Source organism: Eptesicus fuscus, chromosome 7 (genome assembly GCF_027574615.1).
Source record: "Eptesicus fuscus isolate TK198812 chromosome 7, DD_ASM_mEF_20220401, whole genome shotgun sequence".
Lineage (NCBI taxonomy): Eukaryota > Metazoa > Chordata > Mammalia > Chiroptera > Vespertilionidae > Eptesicus > Eptesicus fuscus.
This window is the reverse complement of record NC_072479.1, coordinates 107891211-107906229: the sequence shown is the minus strand read 5'-3', so window position 1 is coordinate 107906229 and position 15019 is coordinate 107891211. Positions and strand designations below refer to the sequence as shown.

Below are 15019 nucleotides of genomic sequence, written 5' to 3'. Positions count from 1 at the left end.
AGGGGCCAGGCGCATCCAGGGATGTCGCATGGGGCTCTGAGCTGGGTGCCCAGGCCTGTGCTGCCCAGGGACGCAGTGGGTGCCTGTCCTGTGTCCCCACAGTCCCCAGAACTAAATTTGGGGATAGAGCTAGATAACCAGGGGTCCATCATGCTCTTGTGTTTCAGGCCTCGTCTCTGGGCCCTGGGCACCCTGATGGAGGTGGCAGCTGTGATTCTGGGTGTGCAGAGCAGCACGTGGCTGCCGGGGATGGCCCAAGCCAGCCAACGGAGCTGACGCCACAGCCCCTCGCGCCTCCAGCACTGGGGGCCTGCAGCGGCTCCGAGCTGGGAGCAGGCCTGCAGCCAGGGCAGGCCGAGGGGCCAGGGCTGTTCTCTGCAGGCCTCAGTATCCAAGATTTCCTGCCCACGGGCCAGGGTGCTGAGCAGCCTGACGACACTGGGGTGGCCCCTGTCTTGGAGGAGGCCCTGCAGACCATCGGTTCAGATTTGCGCGCCTCTGCTTCGTCAGCCACAGCGGGCACGGGCTGCTCTGGGCCACAGGAGTACGATTTCAGAACTGTCCTGAGGCCAGCTCTGGTCACTTCGGCCCCAGGGTCCCTTCAGACTATGGGAGGCAGCTTAGGCTGCGAGGGGCCGCAGCTGTGGGGGGACACTCACGTGTTTAGGCTGGACACCTGTGTCCCAGATGGGCAGGTGGCTCTGCCTCACCCATGCCCACCCAGGAATAACCTCCCCCAAGAGGGGAGTAGCCAGGCCATGGGGCAGCCTCTTGGGCATGTGTCTGAGGGTGGTATTCTCACAGGGGGTTATGCTTCTGGAATGGCCCCCTCCCGGCCACGGTGGAACGTCCACGGACACGTGTCTGATGCCAGCATCAAGGTGGGGGAGAACGTGTGGGACGTGGCATCTTCCCGGCCACGCTGGAACGTCCACGGACACGTGTCTGATGCCAGCATCAAGGTGGGGGAGAACGTGTGGGACGTGGCATCTTCCCGGCCACGCTGGAACGTCCACGGACACGTGTCTGATGCCAGCATCAAGGTGGGGGAGAACGTGTGGGACGTGGCATCCTCCCGGCCACGCTGGAACGTCCACGGACACGTGTCTGATGCCAGCATCAAGGTCGGGGAGAACGTGTGGGACGTGGCATCTTCCCGGCCACGCTGGAACGTCCACGGACACGTGTCTGATGCCAGCATCAAGGTCGGGGAGAACGTGTGGGACGTGGCATCCTCCCGGCCACGCTGGAACGTCCACGGACATGTATCTCAGTCCCAGGTGATGCTGGGAGCGCCCCCAGGGGAAACCCAGCCTGATACACCCAGGCCCCTTCAGAGCTCCCCCGACCACATGTCCCAGCCAGGCCTCAGCCTGGGCACCCAGAGCCCTACCTGGGAACACGGTTCACAGCTGCTGGCAGAACCGGCCGCGGTCAGCTCCTGCACGCGGGTGGCTGGCTCTGGGGAAGAAGGTGGCCTCCAGGCCTTGCCGGGTGCTGAGGCAGGACCCAGTGCTGTGGGAGACGGCACCTGTGAGCCAGGTCAGTGGGACAGCTGTCCTGTCACTGGTGGTGTTGGTCCAGGAGGGGGAGGAGGAAGGGCGAGAAGTCGCTGTCCTGGGGACTTGGGAGGTGCTGCCCCATAGCAGGCACTTGCCCCTGACCCCCCTCCTATCCCATTTGTGCCGCTCAGGCCCAGGGAGGAGTGGGGACACCGAGGACTGCTCTTCCGGTCAGCCTTCAAGCTCCCAGGTCAGGGCAGAGGAGGGGGGGGGCTCAGGGTTGGGGCATGCTCTGTGGCCACCCCCCGCCTGGCCTTGCATGGGCAGCGAGCCACCTGCCCTTCTCTGTCGGGCAAAGGGAAGGGGCATGGTCCTGACGCTGGGTTGTCTTAGGAACGCGCAGCCACCCCGAGCAGCCCCGGCCTGGAAGAGGTGGCGGAGGACGGGGCAGCGGCCAGGCGCCAGGGCAGGGAGCAGGCCTACCTGGCAGGCCTGGTGGAGCAGTACCACCTGGAGCAGTACCCGGACAGCTACGAGGCCATGTGTGAGTGAGCACGTTGTGGGGGGCGGGGGGCGGGCACCCGGAGGCGCCCCTGGGGCGACATCAGCTGTGCCATCCCTGCAGCAGAGCCTCCCGTCGCGCGCCTCCTACACCACGGGCTTCCTCGGGCCTTCTCCCTCCCCGAGGACACCCGGGGCCCGTTGGACACGGAGGAGACCATGGATGAGACCGCGGTGCAGCTGAGCGAGCTGCTGCCGCTGCCTGTGCTCATGAAGCACTCGGTCACTGCCCCGCTGGCCGCCCAGTGAGTGCCCCGCCCACCCGCCTGGCCCTGCCTCCCCGCGCGGCCCGCCCACCTCCTGGCCCCGCCTCCTCCACGTGCCCCGCCCGCCCGCCTGACTCGACCCCTCCCCAGCGTGTCCCTGGTGAACAAGGCCGCGGTGGACTACTTCTTCGTGGAGCTGCAGCTAGAGGCGCACTTCGAGGCGCTGCGGCACTTCCTGCTGATGGAGGACGGGGAGTTCGCGCAGTCCCTGAGCGACTTGCTCTTTGAGAAGGTGGGCCCGGTGCGGTGGGGGGCGGGGCGGCAGCGGCTGCTGGACAGCCTTGGGACCTGCCTCCTCTGCTGCAGCTGGGCGCGGGGCAGACGCCCGGGGAGCTCCTCAGCCCGCTGGTGCTCAATGCGGTGCTGCGCAAGGCGCTGCAGTACAGCTTGCATGGGGACTCCCCACTCGCCGCCAACCTCTCCTTCGCCCTCAAGTTCCTGCCGGAGGTCTTCGTCCCCAACGCTCCGGACGTGCTGAGCTGCCTGGAGCTCAGGTACAAGGTCAGCAGAGCTGGAGGTGTGGCTGGGCTGGGCTGGGGTGGCCCTCCAGGTGTGCTGAGTCAACGCCCCGCAGGTCGACTGGCCCCTCAACATCGTCATCACCGAGAGCTGCCTGAGCAGGTACAGCGGCATCTTCTCCTTCCTGCTGCAGCTGAAGCTCATGATGTGGACGCTCAAGGACGTCTGTTTCCACCTCAAGCGCACAGGTGAGGCCTGCCCACGCCCACGCCCTCAGCTTCGGGTGTTGGCCGTGCAGCAGCTGCTCATCCCCTTGCACAGCTCTCGTGAGCCCCGCGGCCGGCTCCGTGCAGTTCCGCCAGCTGCAGCTGTTCAAACACGAGATGCAGCACTTCGTGAAGGTCATCCAGGGCTACATCGCCAACCAGATCCTGCACGTCACCTGGTGTGAGTTCCGGGCCCGGCTGGCCACGGTGGGGGACCTCGAGGAGATCCAGCGCGCCCATGCCGAGTACCTGCACAAGGCCGTCTTCAGGTGAGGCTCAGGCACAGGGGAGGCGTGGGCCAAGGCTGTCTTCAGGGGAGGCGGAGGCGTTGGGGGGGGCGGGCACCAGGGTTGCCCTGAGGCCGGTCACCCACTGGTGGCATTGCCCTTGCTCCCCAGGGGCCTGCTGACAGAGAAGGCAGCTCCCGTCATGAACATCATCCACAGCGTCTTCAGCTTGGTCCTCAAGTTCCGCAGCCAGCTCATCTCCCAGCCCTGGGGCCCAGCTGGTGGCCCCCACGGCGCCGAGCACCCCAACTTTGCCCTCATGCAGCAGTCCTACAACACCTTCAAGTACTACTCCCACTTCCTTTTCAAAGGTGAGCCGTCCCGCACTGGCAGGTGGGCTGCCGGTAGGTATTGGGGCAGAAGGGCAGGGCCCAGGGAGGGGAGGGCCCCACCCCCCACCCCCCACCCCCCACCCATCTACTCACTGTCCCTCCCACCCATCTACTCCCTGCTCCTCCCACAGTGGTGACCAAGCTGGTGAACCGAGGCTACCAGCCCCACCTGGAGGACTTCCTGCTGCGCATCAACTTCAACAATTACTACCAGGACGCCTGAGCTGCTCCGGCCCGGGTGCAGGCCACATGCAGGTGCCTCTGGGGCGGGTCCCAGGGTCGGGCTGGGGTAGAATGACCACACGGAGATGGGCCTTGGGAGCTGCTGTTTATTTAGGGGCTGTTCCGAGAAGCAGGAGCCTGCAGCGCCGGCCTCCCAGGCTGCCATGGGGGTTGTGGCTGCTGTGTCCTCCTGGGTCCGGTCCCTCTGCTGACCTGTCCTTGCGTGAAGCAGCTTTTCGTGGGGAGCATGCTGCTTGTGGGACTGTGCTGGGCTGCTGAGTCAGTGTCAGACAGAGACGGGTCAGGTCCTGACTGGACGTCCCTGCCGTCATGGAGAGACGGGGTGGGGCTGCTCGCTGGCTGGGCACCGCCTCATGGACTCAGTGTCATTGCCTTGGGGGCCTCCCGGCCTCCAAGGCGGTTACGAGGATCACGTCACACACAGCTCTGCGGCCCAGAGCGGGGGCTTGCTGCTGTAGGAGCGGCGCCTCTCTGCCGTGCTGCTGGCCCCCTCAGGCTCAGTGGCCTCCAGGACCTCAGCGGCCTCCCCCTCCCTGTGGTATGGGGCCTCCAGCAGCTTCAGCACCCGCCGCACCTGGAGAGGAGCAAGGGAAGGTTACTGGGGACCCTCCCTCCCTGGCCCAGCCCCTCCTGCGGGACCCAGGGAAAGAGGAGGGACTGGCGTGTCCTTGCCTCTGAGAAGTCTCCGTTCTCGGCAGCCTCGATGGCATTCTGCGCGATGTAGTTCCGCAGGACGTACTTGGGGTTGTTGGCGTGCATGACACGCGTGCGCTCAGCCTGCCAGGCATCCTCGTCAGCGGCACCCTCCCTGTCCTTCTCCAGCCTGGCCCTGGAACCACAAGCCCACCTTGGCACAGCTGCAGCTCCCACCCTCCTCCGTTGGGTCCCCAGAGATGGTGCCACGGCAGTCAGCACTGTGCCCACCTTGCACGGCCAGGCTGGGCTCACCTGTACTCCTGGAGCCAGTCAGCCCAGTGGCCCCTGTTCCTGCTCAGCAGTTCGGCCGGGCTCAGCTGCTCCAGCCGCGACTGCTGCTCCACACGCTCCAGCTCCTTGGTGACGTTGGCCCGGGTGCCGATCAGCGCAAAGAGCTGCGGGTTTGACTGCGCCAGCATCAGCATCATGGAGAGCTGCCTGGGGTGGGGAGCGGCCATGAGTGTGTCCAGGAGGCTGCCGTGTCCCGCCCTGGCTGTGGACCATAGCCTGGGACTGCTGCACACCTGACTGTCCCAGAGGGATGGCCTTAACTGCTCTGCTGCACCCCACTACAGCCTGACTGAAGGGGAGCCCAACCCCAATGGATGAGGTGGATGTGGGCACCTGCCAGCTGGCCACCCTCGTTCAGCAGCCCCTCCATGTGACGGGACACAGCTGCACCCAAGGAGATGCCACAGACCGACTCAGGTGGCCCCTAGGGTGGGCAGACACTGTCTCTGCCCCCACCCAGCACTGACTGCTGGGAGAAGTTCACTGCAGTCAGGGACAGGTCCTGCCAGCCAGCCCACGTGGGTCCCGAGGCCCCACACGACCGCATTAAATTCCTCTGACCAGTCTACAGGCTTGTTATTAAAATGTACAACCACACCTCCCAGGTCTTGCCCTGAGTGTGGGCTGCACCCCGGGAACATGTGTGCTCTTCCCGATGGGAGATGGTGCGGAAAGCAGGTCCCAGTGGAAGCCTGAGGGCCACCGAGAGCAGAGACCACCATCCCCCAGCCCGGGCCCTGGGCCTCCCCATCCAGTGTCAGCATCACTGTCCTTTCCTCTGACCACCACTCGTCCCTGGGAGGGGAGCAGCTGCCCGGGCCCCAGGTGTCCAGCCAACTGTGTCAGCACCCCCGAGGTGCAGCCCCTCACGCTCTGTTCTAAATGTCTCCCTTTCTGGAAACAAATTCCAAGGAAGCAAGACCTGAGCACCCACCGGGGGTCCATCTGGGGCCGGAAGGCAAGCCGCAGCTCCTCCAGGGAGGCACACTGCTCCATCAGCGCAGTCAGGAACTCGGCCAGGCCCGGAGACTCTGGCCCCACTGGGAAGGAGCTCAGCAGGTAGAAGGTGTTTGTGAAGTCGGCACCTGGAACACACAGCTGCTCAGGTACGGGGAGGCGGAGGCCAGGCTCTGTGCTGCCCTCCTGCAGTATTATCTCCTCACAGGCTGACCCACACTCGTCCATCCTACCCGGTGGGAGCCACACTGCATTGTCAGGTCCAGCCTGTTCCTCAGCCCCTACCCAGCTCAGCCACAACTCAGGACCAGACAAGTCCTCAAGGTCCCCAACCCAGTTTCTTCATCTGTAAAATGGGTACAATAGCAAAGGCACTGGGGTCGGCCCCTGGCCTCAGGAGCTGCAGTGTCTCCAAGCCCCCGAAACATGCCCAGCAGAGGGCTCAGCAGGACAGATGCCGTGAGTCCTCAGTCTGACCTGTCAGAACACAGTCACCATAACCCCAAGAAAACCTCCAGCCCTAGCCGGTTTGGCTCAGTGGATAGAGCGTCGGCCTGTGAACAGAAAGGCCCCGGGTTTGATTCCGGCCAAGGGCACATGCCTGGGTTGTGGGCTCGATCCCCAGTGGGGGACTTGCAGGAGGCAGCCGATCTAGGATTCTCTCTCATCATGGATGTTTCTCTCCCTCCTTTCCTCTCTGAAATCAATAAAAATTAAAAAAAAAAATGGAACACCCTTCCCCGCCCCCCCCCCCCCCCCCCCCCACACACACACAAAGGAAACAAGAAGGGAATGAATTCAGTGTTACCAAAGAACGAAACATGGAAGCAGCAATGGAGAGAGTGAGGGCAAATGGTGTCAGACACAGACAACAAACAGCAAATGGGCAGGAGCACTTATTTCTCAGCAATCAATGAGCCCGGCTGGTGTGGCTCAGTGGTTAAGCATCGACCTAGGAACCAGGAGGTCCCGGTTCGATTCCTGGTCAGGGCACATGCCCGGGTTGCGAGCTCGATCCCCAGTGTGGGGTGTGCAGGAGGCAGCCGATCCATGATTCTCTCCCATCGTTGATCTTTCTCTCTCTCTTTGAAATCAATAATAATTTTTTTTTTAAAAAAGTAAATGAGTTTAACTTCAATCAACAAGCAGAGATTGGCGGGATGGAGTAAAACAAGATCCAACTACACCATCTCTGAAACTCACTTGAGAATCAAGCAAGTTGAAAGGGGAAGGTTGGTGCTCGCTTCGGCAGCACATACACTAAAACTGGAACGATAGAGAAGATTAGCATGGCCCCTGCGTGAGGGTGACACGCAAATTCGTGAAGCGTTCCATATTTAAAAAAAAAAAAAGTAGAAGGTTGGGAGGTAGGTCCTGTGCAAATAACCTAGAGGCTGGTGGCTCTGATGTCAGACGAAACAGGGTTTAATTTGTGTGTTTAGTACAAATGTCTGAAAGCAAAGAGCATTGTATGATGTGCTCGGACGTGTACCTGCCCCTCACACATGACCACACACACACCGAGTGGGAGCTCCTGATGTGCAAGGCGAACGCCCATCCAACTGAAGGGAGAAAGCAGTCACGTCCACTTCCAACAACGGGTGTGGCGTCCAGATGGAGGTTCAAGGACCCAGACCCCGAACGGCAGTGAACCCCCTGGACCACAACACTGTCCATGGGAGCCACATGCTCCCCAACAGGCCACCAGACAAGTTCTCATACATTTGGAAGGGCTGGCTGGTGTCTTCGCCAGCCACAGTGGAATGGAGCTAGAAATCACAAACAAGGAAAATGGGAAATTATAAGTAATGTGGAAATCACAAGGGAAATGATAAAATGCACAGAAAGACACAGGAGCGAGCCATGGATGCCAACTGTGAAAGACAGATATCTCCTCACAAAAACAGTCTGTAACCACGTGTTCCCTAGTCACTGGGATCATGCTGCAATATACACAAATAACAAATCGTGTTGTACACCTGAAGTGAACACGTCATGTCAATCATATCAATTAAAAAAGACCTCAGATCAATCTCCTAACATCATACCTAACAAACCAGAAAAAGAACAGCAAGACCAGTGAGCAGCAGGGAAGGAACTAAAGATTACAGCAGAGATAAATGAAACAGAAAAACAGAAAAATCAATGAAACAAATTGTTCTCTGAAAAGATCAACAAATCGATAAACTTAACTACACTGACAAAAAGAGAAGATACAAAGAACTAAAATCAGAACCCAAAGACTAAGAGAACACATGAAGAATTACATGCCAATTAGTCAGATAACTCTGGTGAAATTGGGCAAGTTCCTAGAAACACACAAATTACAACGGACTCAAGAAGAAATAAAATCTGTTTCTGTAACTGGTAAGGATACAAACTGAATTTCCAGTCTAACACTTCCCACGCCAGAAAAGCCCAGCACTGACCCTTCACTGGTGAATTCTACCAAACATTTAAAGAATTAACACCACCCTGGCCGGTGTGGCTCAGTGGATAGAGCGTCAGCCTGCAGATTGAAGGGTCTCGGGTTCGATTCCCTGTCAGGGCACATGCCCAGGCTGCAGGCTCGATCCTCAGTAGGGGGCATGCAGGAGGCAGCAGATCAATGATGCTTGTCATTGATCTTTCACTCTCCCTTCCTCTCTGAAATCAATAAAAAATATATTTAAAGAATTATCACCAATCCTTCTCAAACTCTTCTGAAAATCAGGGAACACTTCTTAATTTACTCTGTGAGGCTGGCTCTGCCTTGACATCAAAGCCACAGACACTGCAAGGAAAGAAAGCTACAGGCCAAGTGCCAGGACACTAGCCAAGTCCATCTACTCAAAGGGCCAGACACCACAACCAGCAGGGTCTGCCAGGAGCGCACGGGGCTGTGACCTCCATCCCCAGTGCGAGGGCCAGGAGGCTGTCTTTGGAGGCAGTCGGGCCATGAAGGTGGGGCCTCCCGTGGGACTCCTGTCCTAGTGAGAAGAGACAAAGCTCCACCCCTCCCTGCTCTGCCCATGAGGACCCAGCGTGGAGACAGCATCTGTGAGTGGGCAGCGGCCTTACCAATAACCCCCTGCGCTGGCACCTCCATCTTGGCCTTCCAGCCTCCAGAACGGAGACAAACGGCTATGGGTTGAGGCCCCGTCTGTGGCAATTTATTATGGTTCACACGGACTAAGACAGGATATGAATGAAGGCATAAAACCACGTGGTCGTCTCAACTGACGCAGAATGGTAAAAGCACCCAAACTGGAAATAGAGGCATGAGGAGGCGCAGTCCCGCCTGCTCTGTGGTGGCGACAGGAAGCTTCCCCCCCGCCAGCCAGAGCTCGGCCAGTCCACACGCCCGGGCCCCACTGCTGAGTGCAGGACCGAGAGGGCAGTTTTCACAGCAGCGAAAGCGACAGCCACGATGGGTGGTGCTGAGCACAGCAGCCTCCACCTCCATCAGCACGGGGCCTGCAGGACCTGGTGCTCGTGACACGGTGTGTGGGATTCCGCTTCTGTGAGGCCGAAGGGGTCACGTTCACAGGGACAGCGAGCAGGATGGTGGTGCCCGCGGGTCACGTGGAGTCCGTGTTCAGTGGGGAAGATGGACAGTTCTGGACACGGACGGGGATGGCTGCACCACAGTGGAATGTACCCAATGCCCCTAGCGTGCACACCAAGGAACGGTGAAAGGTTAACTTCACCTCACGTATTTCGCCACAGCGGGCATACCGAGCCCACAGCGGCGTGCGCACCTGCCCCACTCACCGGTCAGGTGCATGGTCTCCAGGAGCTTGGCCACCAGCGCAGCGTCCTCCTCCCGCTCAGCCCGCACGAGGCCCAGCTTCCTGCGCATCTTGTGCAGGTAGTGTCTGCGGAACTCGGCGTCATACTCCTCGGCCAGGATGGCCTCGCCCTGCTCAAGGGGCAGCTCGGGCACCAGGGCCTCGGCCAGCTTCTGCAGGTTCCACTTGCACACCTCAGGCTGCTTGCTGAACGAGTAGCGCCCGGCATTGTCCGAGGCGTTGCATACGTGGTCGGGGTCGTACCTGCCACACGGGGAGAGGGTGCTGCCCACGTGGCTGCTGCTCGCGCGCCATCCCCCAGGGGTCCTGGCCCTGCGGGCTTAGCTCAAGGACCCCGCAGAGTCCTCGACTCTCTCCTGCCACCAGCTGACACTCCAGCAGCCACCAGCCCTGACGGGTCCGCCTCCAGAGCAGGGAAGAAGTCCTCGGCGCTGCCCCCAGGCACCTGCCCAGGCCGGCACTGCCTGCCTCCTGCTCACCACCTGCTCCTGCCCCTTCAGTCCATTTCAGGACACGCCAGGGTGGAGCACCCTTTTAAAATGCTTTTTCTCAGCTGAAACCCTCCAGGGGACTCCACTGCTGGGAACACCGACCAGCTTGGCCTGCAGGCCCCTCCCCTGCCCAGCGACTCGGGCGCTGTGGGGGGTGTGCCCACCTGTCCAGGAAGCCAAAGGGCCCGTAGTCGATGGTGAGCCCCACAATGCTCATGTTGTCCGTGTTGAGCACGCCGTGGCAGAAGCCGACACACTGCCACTCAGCCACCATCCGGGCCGTGCGACGTGTCACCTGGGGCAGGACGGGCCTGGTTGTCCCTCCAGCCCCTTCCCGCCCCCTCCCCTCCCCGGGGCCAGCTGTGCTCCTCTGGGGCCCTGGCCCAGTCCTGTCATCGCGACCAACCCTCGGCCGTGGGGAGAACCGGGGAGACGAGGGCTCCAGCCCCCCACACCGTCTACTTCTTCCACAGACTCACTAGTTTGGACTTTTACCAGAAAAAACATGAAGCCTAACATCCCTGTGACTCAGGCCCAATGGGAAGACCACGTGGGAACAAGGAAGTCACTACATCGTCAGGCAAAGCCCTCCTGGTCCAGGTGCCTGTGCCGGGCCCGCCTTGCCCCACGGGCTGCCCAGGAAGGAGGTTCAAATGGTCTGTCCGGCCGCCAGCCCTCTGTTCATGCCCCAGGTCCACTGCTCAGCACCCCATGCAGCCTCGAGGACATGCCGGCCTCAGGGAGAGCAGGGGCCCCCACAAGACATCCCCAGCGCCTGGTGTCCAGACCCTGGCCCGCAGGTGCCACCCTCCCCGGAGGCTGAGGACTCCAGGCACTGACTGGGCAGCACCCTCCTCAGCTGCAAACAGAGAGACGCTCAGAGACGGCCCACAGCAGGTGTGAGCTGAGGGAGGGAGGCGGTGCCGCAGCAGCAGGCTCGATGACCAGCACAGGACGGGCCCCAAACACCTGCTCGGCCGGCGCCCACTTCTGGTGGAAAGGGCTGACCCAGGGCCCTCAGCCCCCGGGACCCCCAAGGCCCAGGGCAGGCAGACCTGGCACCTCTGGGACCCACCTCGCGGAAGAAGGCAGCGTTCCTCTGCACGGAGTCACTGGCGTGTGTGGCCTGGATTTCCGGGTAGAAAGTGCTGACCACGTAGTCCAGCATCTGTACACGGATGTCGTTTCTCCCCACGCTGGGGCCCGCACGGCCCGTGTGCTCGTCCTCGGCCTTAAAGATCTCAAAGGACCCGAACCTGCGGGAGGCCGGGTTTCAACAGGTTAACCATGACCCCATCCCCTGGGGAAAAGGGGAGAGGAGTCTGGCCCCTGGACGGCAGCTGACAGCGGAAGAACACCAACCAGTGACACAGCGCAGCAGGCTCACTCTGGCCATGCTCGCACGGCCGGGTGTGGTGTGGTGTGGTGGGAGGCCCAGGAATGCTCCCCGCTCACCCAGGATGTGTTGTCACTGACATCCTGCAGCGGGTGCTCCAGTCACTGTGTCCCCTGGGCCGTGAAGGGGCCTGGAGACGTGGGGTTGTCCTGACAGGTTCCTGCCAGCAGCTGGTGGGCCGAGGCCAGGGATGCTGCCAACACCCTACAGGGCCCAGGATGGCCCGCAGCACAGTGACGGGTCGCAATGCCCGTGGTGCCACCGAGGGGTCTCCCAGGGGGAGGCCGACCCCTGTCCTGGCTCCTGCCCTCCCCGGAGGACACGAGGGAACTCTGGGGACTGGCTGGTGACTGCTGAGCCATCTCGGGTGCCCGGACATACACATGCAGCGTTGGTTCGGCCCCAACCTCCTGACACACTGGGTCTGATGCCAGGCAGCACAGTGCCATCTGGACGGACAAACAGGCTCCTATCAGAGATGGAGCCAGAGAGGAGTCTGCTGAGTGAGCGGGCATGAGGGACACGGGCACGTCAGGCCGGTAACAGCCCCTTATTCATCAGGACACTACGCGCGGCCACTTTCTTGGAGGATTTCAGGCTCCTGTCAGACTCTGAGGGAGTACACGGCTGTCGTGGCCTTTCCCAGACACCTGCTTGGACAGTCCCTCCTCCGCCTGGCCCTGCGCCCTCTCGGATGCTCGGGGCGCCTGTGGACTCGCTGCCACGGCCTCCGCCACCCCATCCCTTCTGGCGGCAACAGCATCAGGCTAAGAATCTGGGAGGCACGACTGTCCACACCCAGGACGGGGCTCCTGACCCAGAGAAGGCTGGTACCTTCTGCCCGTGGGTCAAAGCCTCTCCTTCACGGGCAGTCAGCTTCCGCTGTCCCAGGGCACCGACTCTCAATGTATCCGAGCTGCACGAGCGTGTCTCCTACGGCCCGTAACCAAGCACGCAGACAGCCCACGGGAGCCGTTACCTGAGGAAGGTGGAGGCTATTCGCAACACGACCGCGCACGGCTCGTGCTTGGGGTTGCCGTCGTAGAACACGTCGCGCACGACCGTGGACTCTGACGTGACACAGGCGCCGGCCCGCGTGGTGGGGACCCCCAGGTGGAACATGGCCTCGCTGCACAGGAACTCCCGGATGCTGGACCGCAGGACCTTGCGGCCGTCAGCCTGTCTGGAATCAAACACAGAGGTCACTGTGGCGCTGGCGGGGGACCCTCCACACCAAGGCTCAGTGCAGACGCAGGGGACTGAAACAGAGCCCGCTAACAGCCATTTAGAAACCATTCACGGCCGCTCTAACATGAGCATAAAAAATGGTGACGAGCCCCAACGTTGTCCCAGGTCTGGAGCCAGAGTGAGCGCTTGGCCTGGAGCTGGAGGGGAAGGGCAGTGAAGGCCCACAGACACCCCACACGGGATCCAGCCTGCTGCCATGCCTCTCACACACACACACACACACACACTCATTCGGAACTGCAATTCTACGTCTATTCATTTTACAAAAACATAACAAACACAACAGCGCTATTTGTAGTGGGACACGACCTCGATTGCCTTGTATGCTTTTGACCTTTTCTTCACATTAAGCCTCTATTAATAGACTTTTTTCAGAACAGTTTTAGGTTTATAGCAAAATTGAGTGGAAGGTGCAGAAATTTCTCATGCAGCCCCTGCAGCCCCACACGCACCGCCTCCCCACCAACACCCTCACCAGATGGGACATTTGTTCTGATGGGTGAACCTATACTGACACGCCATATCCCCCGGAGTCCAGGGTTTACGTCAGTGTCCTATGTTCTATGGGTTTGGACAAACGTATGATGACATGTACCCACCACTGCAGTGTCAGTTTCCCTGCTCTACAGTCCTGTGCCCCACCTACTCCCCCTCCCCCCTCCCCTGATCTGTTGTCCCGTTTTGCCTTTTCCAGAGCATCATGGAGTTGGGATCAGGCCGAGTGGCCCTTTCCGACTGGCTTCTTGCACTCAGTCACATGCACTGGTTTCTCCATGTCTTTCCGTGGCCTCGTAGCTCATTTCTTTTTGGTGCTGAATAACATGCCGCTGTCTGGATGGGCAGTTTCCCTGTCCATCACCTGTGGGAGGACACCTTGGTTGCTGTTCCTCAGCCCCTACCCAGCTGCCATAAGCATCCATGTGCAGGTTTTTCAGTTTTTTATTTCAAGTTCCAACTGTTCACTGCTGGTATATAGTAATTGGCTTTTGTATAGTAACTTTATATCTTGTAACCTCACTATAATTGCTTATGAGCTCATTTTTTGGTCAGTTCTTGAAGACAGCTGTGGGAAGGCGCTCTGCTGGGTCAGGCTGCCACATCGGACACGCCCCCGCCCACCTTGGGACGCCGGGGGGTGGGGGGGGGGGGGGCGGGGCGGCGGCAGAGCAGGCCAGGCATGCGGGGCTTAGAAGCCTGTGCCTGGGGGACTGTTCCCTGGAAGGCAGATCCGAGGCATCTCGTCCCTCTGGCGGAGCACGGAGGCAGGTGAGTGGACAGACAGATGCTCAGCGCGGTGCGGGAAGCAGGACGCCCGCTAGCCTTCAGAGGAAGCCTGTGCTGTGAGTGTGCCTGTCAGGTCACCCAGGCGCCCCGCGCAAAGTCCGCGGACGGCTTGTGAGACCAGAAAATGGGCAGCTGCCAGGGCTGTAGGGTCAGATGCCCCGCCTGGCTCAAAGGCCAGAGGGGACGGGCACTGGCCCAGCACCTCCGTCCGGGCCTCAGGACCTCCCCACAAGCTGTTCCCTTCTCCAGGACGCTGCTACCCAGGGGTCCTCGGTCCCGGGGTGACATCTCACCCCAACCGGGGGGAAAGCCCCGTGGGCCTGGGTCCGCCCCCCGTGGCCACCTGCAGGGGCGCCCACCTGGAGAAGGGCGTGGGGCCGGCGCCCTTGAGCTGCAGCTCCCAGCGCTCGCCGGCCGCCGTGCACACCTCGCCCAGGTACATGGCGGCGCCGTCGCCCAGCTGCCCCGCGAACTGGCCGAACTGGTGGCCGCAGTAGCAGTGCGCGGCGGGCTCGGCGCCCGGCAGCAGCGCGTTGCCGCTGAAGAAGAGGGCGGCCTCGGCCTCGCGGGCCTCGCGGGCGGCGGCGGCGGCGGGCGGCGCGCCCAGGCCCAGCAGCGCCAGCGCGGGCTCCGACAGCGCCACGAGGCGCGGCTGCCGCAGGGGCGCGGGCCGCACGCGGCTGAAGCAGGCCCCGGGCACCAGCCGAGGTGCGGGCGCGGCGCCCTCGGGGTCCGGCGGCGGCGTCTCCACGGGCAGCGCGCGCAGGGCTCGGTTGTCGAAGTGCAGTCCCGCCAGCCAGTGGGGCGCCGGTTCCATGGCGGAGGCCGAGATGGAGCAGGGCGCGGGCAGCGGGCGGCACCCAAAGAGCGGCAACACGGCGCGGGCGGCCGGGAGCGACGTCCCGAGCACCGCTTTGAGCGAGGCCATAAGTGGCGCCGCTGCGGCGGA

At 61.6% G+C, this 15019-nt stretch overlaps 2 protein-coding genes and 1 non-coding gene across 3 annotated transcripts in view; 2 read left to right on the top strand and 1 right to left on the bottom strand.

The window, feature by feature from the left end:
* TUBGCP6 (tubulin gamma complex associated protein 6) overlaps nucleotides 1-5471 on the top strand; it is an 18860-nt gene extending 13389 nt beyond the window's left edge. Inside the window, exons 16-25 of the mRNA XM_054719665.1 lie at nucleotides 168-1542; nucleotides 1694-1752; nucleotides 1896-2046; nucleotides 2128-2308; nucleotides 2420-2561; nucleotides 2636-2830; nucleotides 2904-3036; nucleotides 3110-3323; nucleotides 3453-3652; nucleotides 3805-5471. Coding sequence (XP_054575640.1) covers nucleotides 168-1542; nucleotides 1694-1752; nucleotides 1896-2046; nucleotides 2128-2308; nucleotides 2420-2561; nucleotides 2636-2830; nucleotides 2904-3036; nucleotides 3110-3323; nucleotides 3453-3652; nucleotides 3805-3896 — 2742 coding nt within the window. The 3' untranslated portion in view covers nucleotides 3897-5471. The remainder of the gene's footprint in view (nucleotides 1-167; nucleotides 1543-1693; nucleotides 1753-1895; nucleotides 2047-2127; nucleotides 2309-2419; nucleotides 2562-2635; nucleotides 2831-2903; nucleotides 3037-3109; nucleotides 3324-3452; nucleotides 3653-3804) is intronic.
* On the bottom strand, nucleotides 3985-15019 carry SELENOO (selenoprotein O). Its single transcript, XM_054719666.1, has 9 exons — nucleotides 14430-15019; nucleotides 12518-12721; nucleotides 11218-11398; nucleotides 10307-10437; nucleotides 9614-9894; nucleotides 5838-5988; nucleotides 4865-5050; nucleotides 4589-4745; nucleotides 3985-4490 (listed from the first exon to the last, which is right to left on the bottom strand). Exons 1-9 carry the CDS (start codon nucleotides 14996-14998, stop codon nucleotides 4317-4319), a joined length of 2034 nt encoding a protein of 677 aa, XP_054575641.1. The 5' UTR covers nucleotides 14999-15019; the 3' UTR covers nucleotides 3985-4316.
* LOC114227758 (U6 spliceosomal RNA) lies at nucleotides 7097-7201 on the top strand. Its single transcript, XR_003613827.1, has one exon. It is a non-coding gene; the product is annotated as a U6 spliceosomal RNA (small nuclear RNA).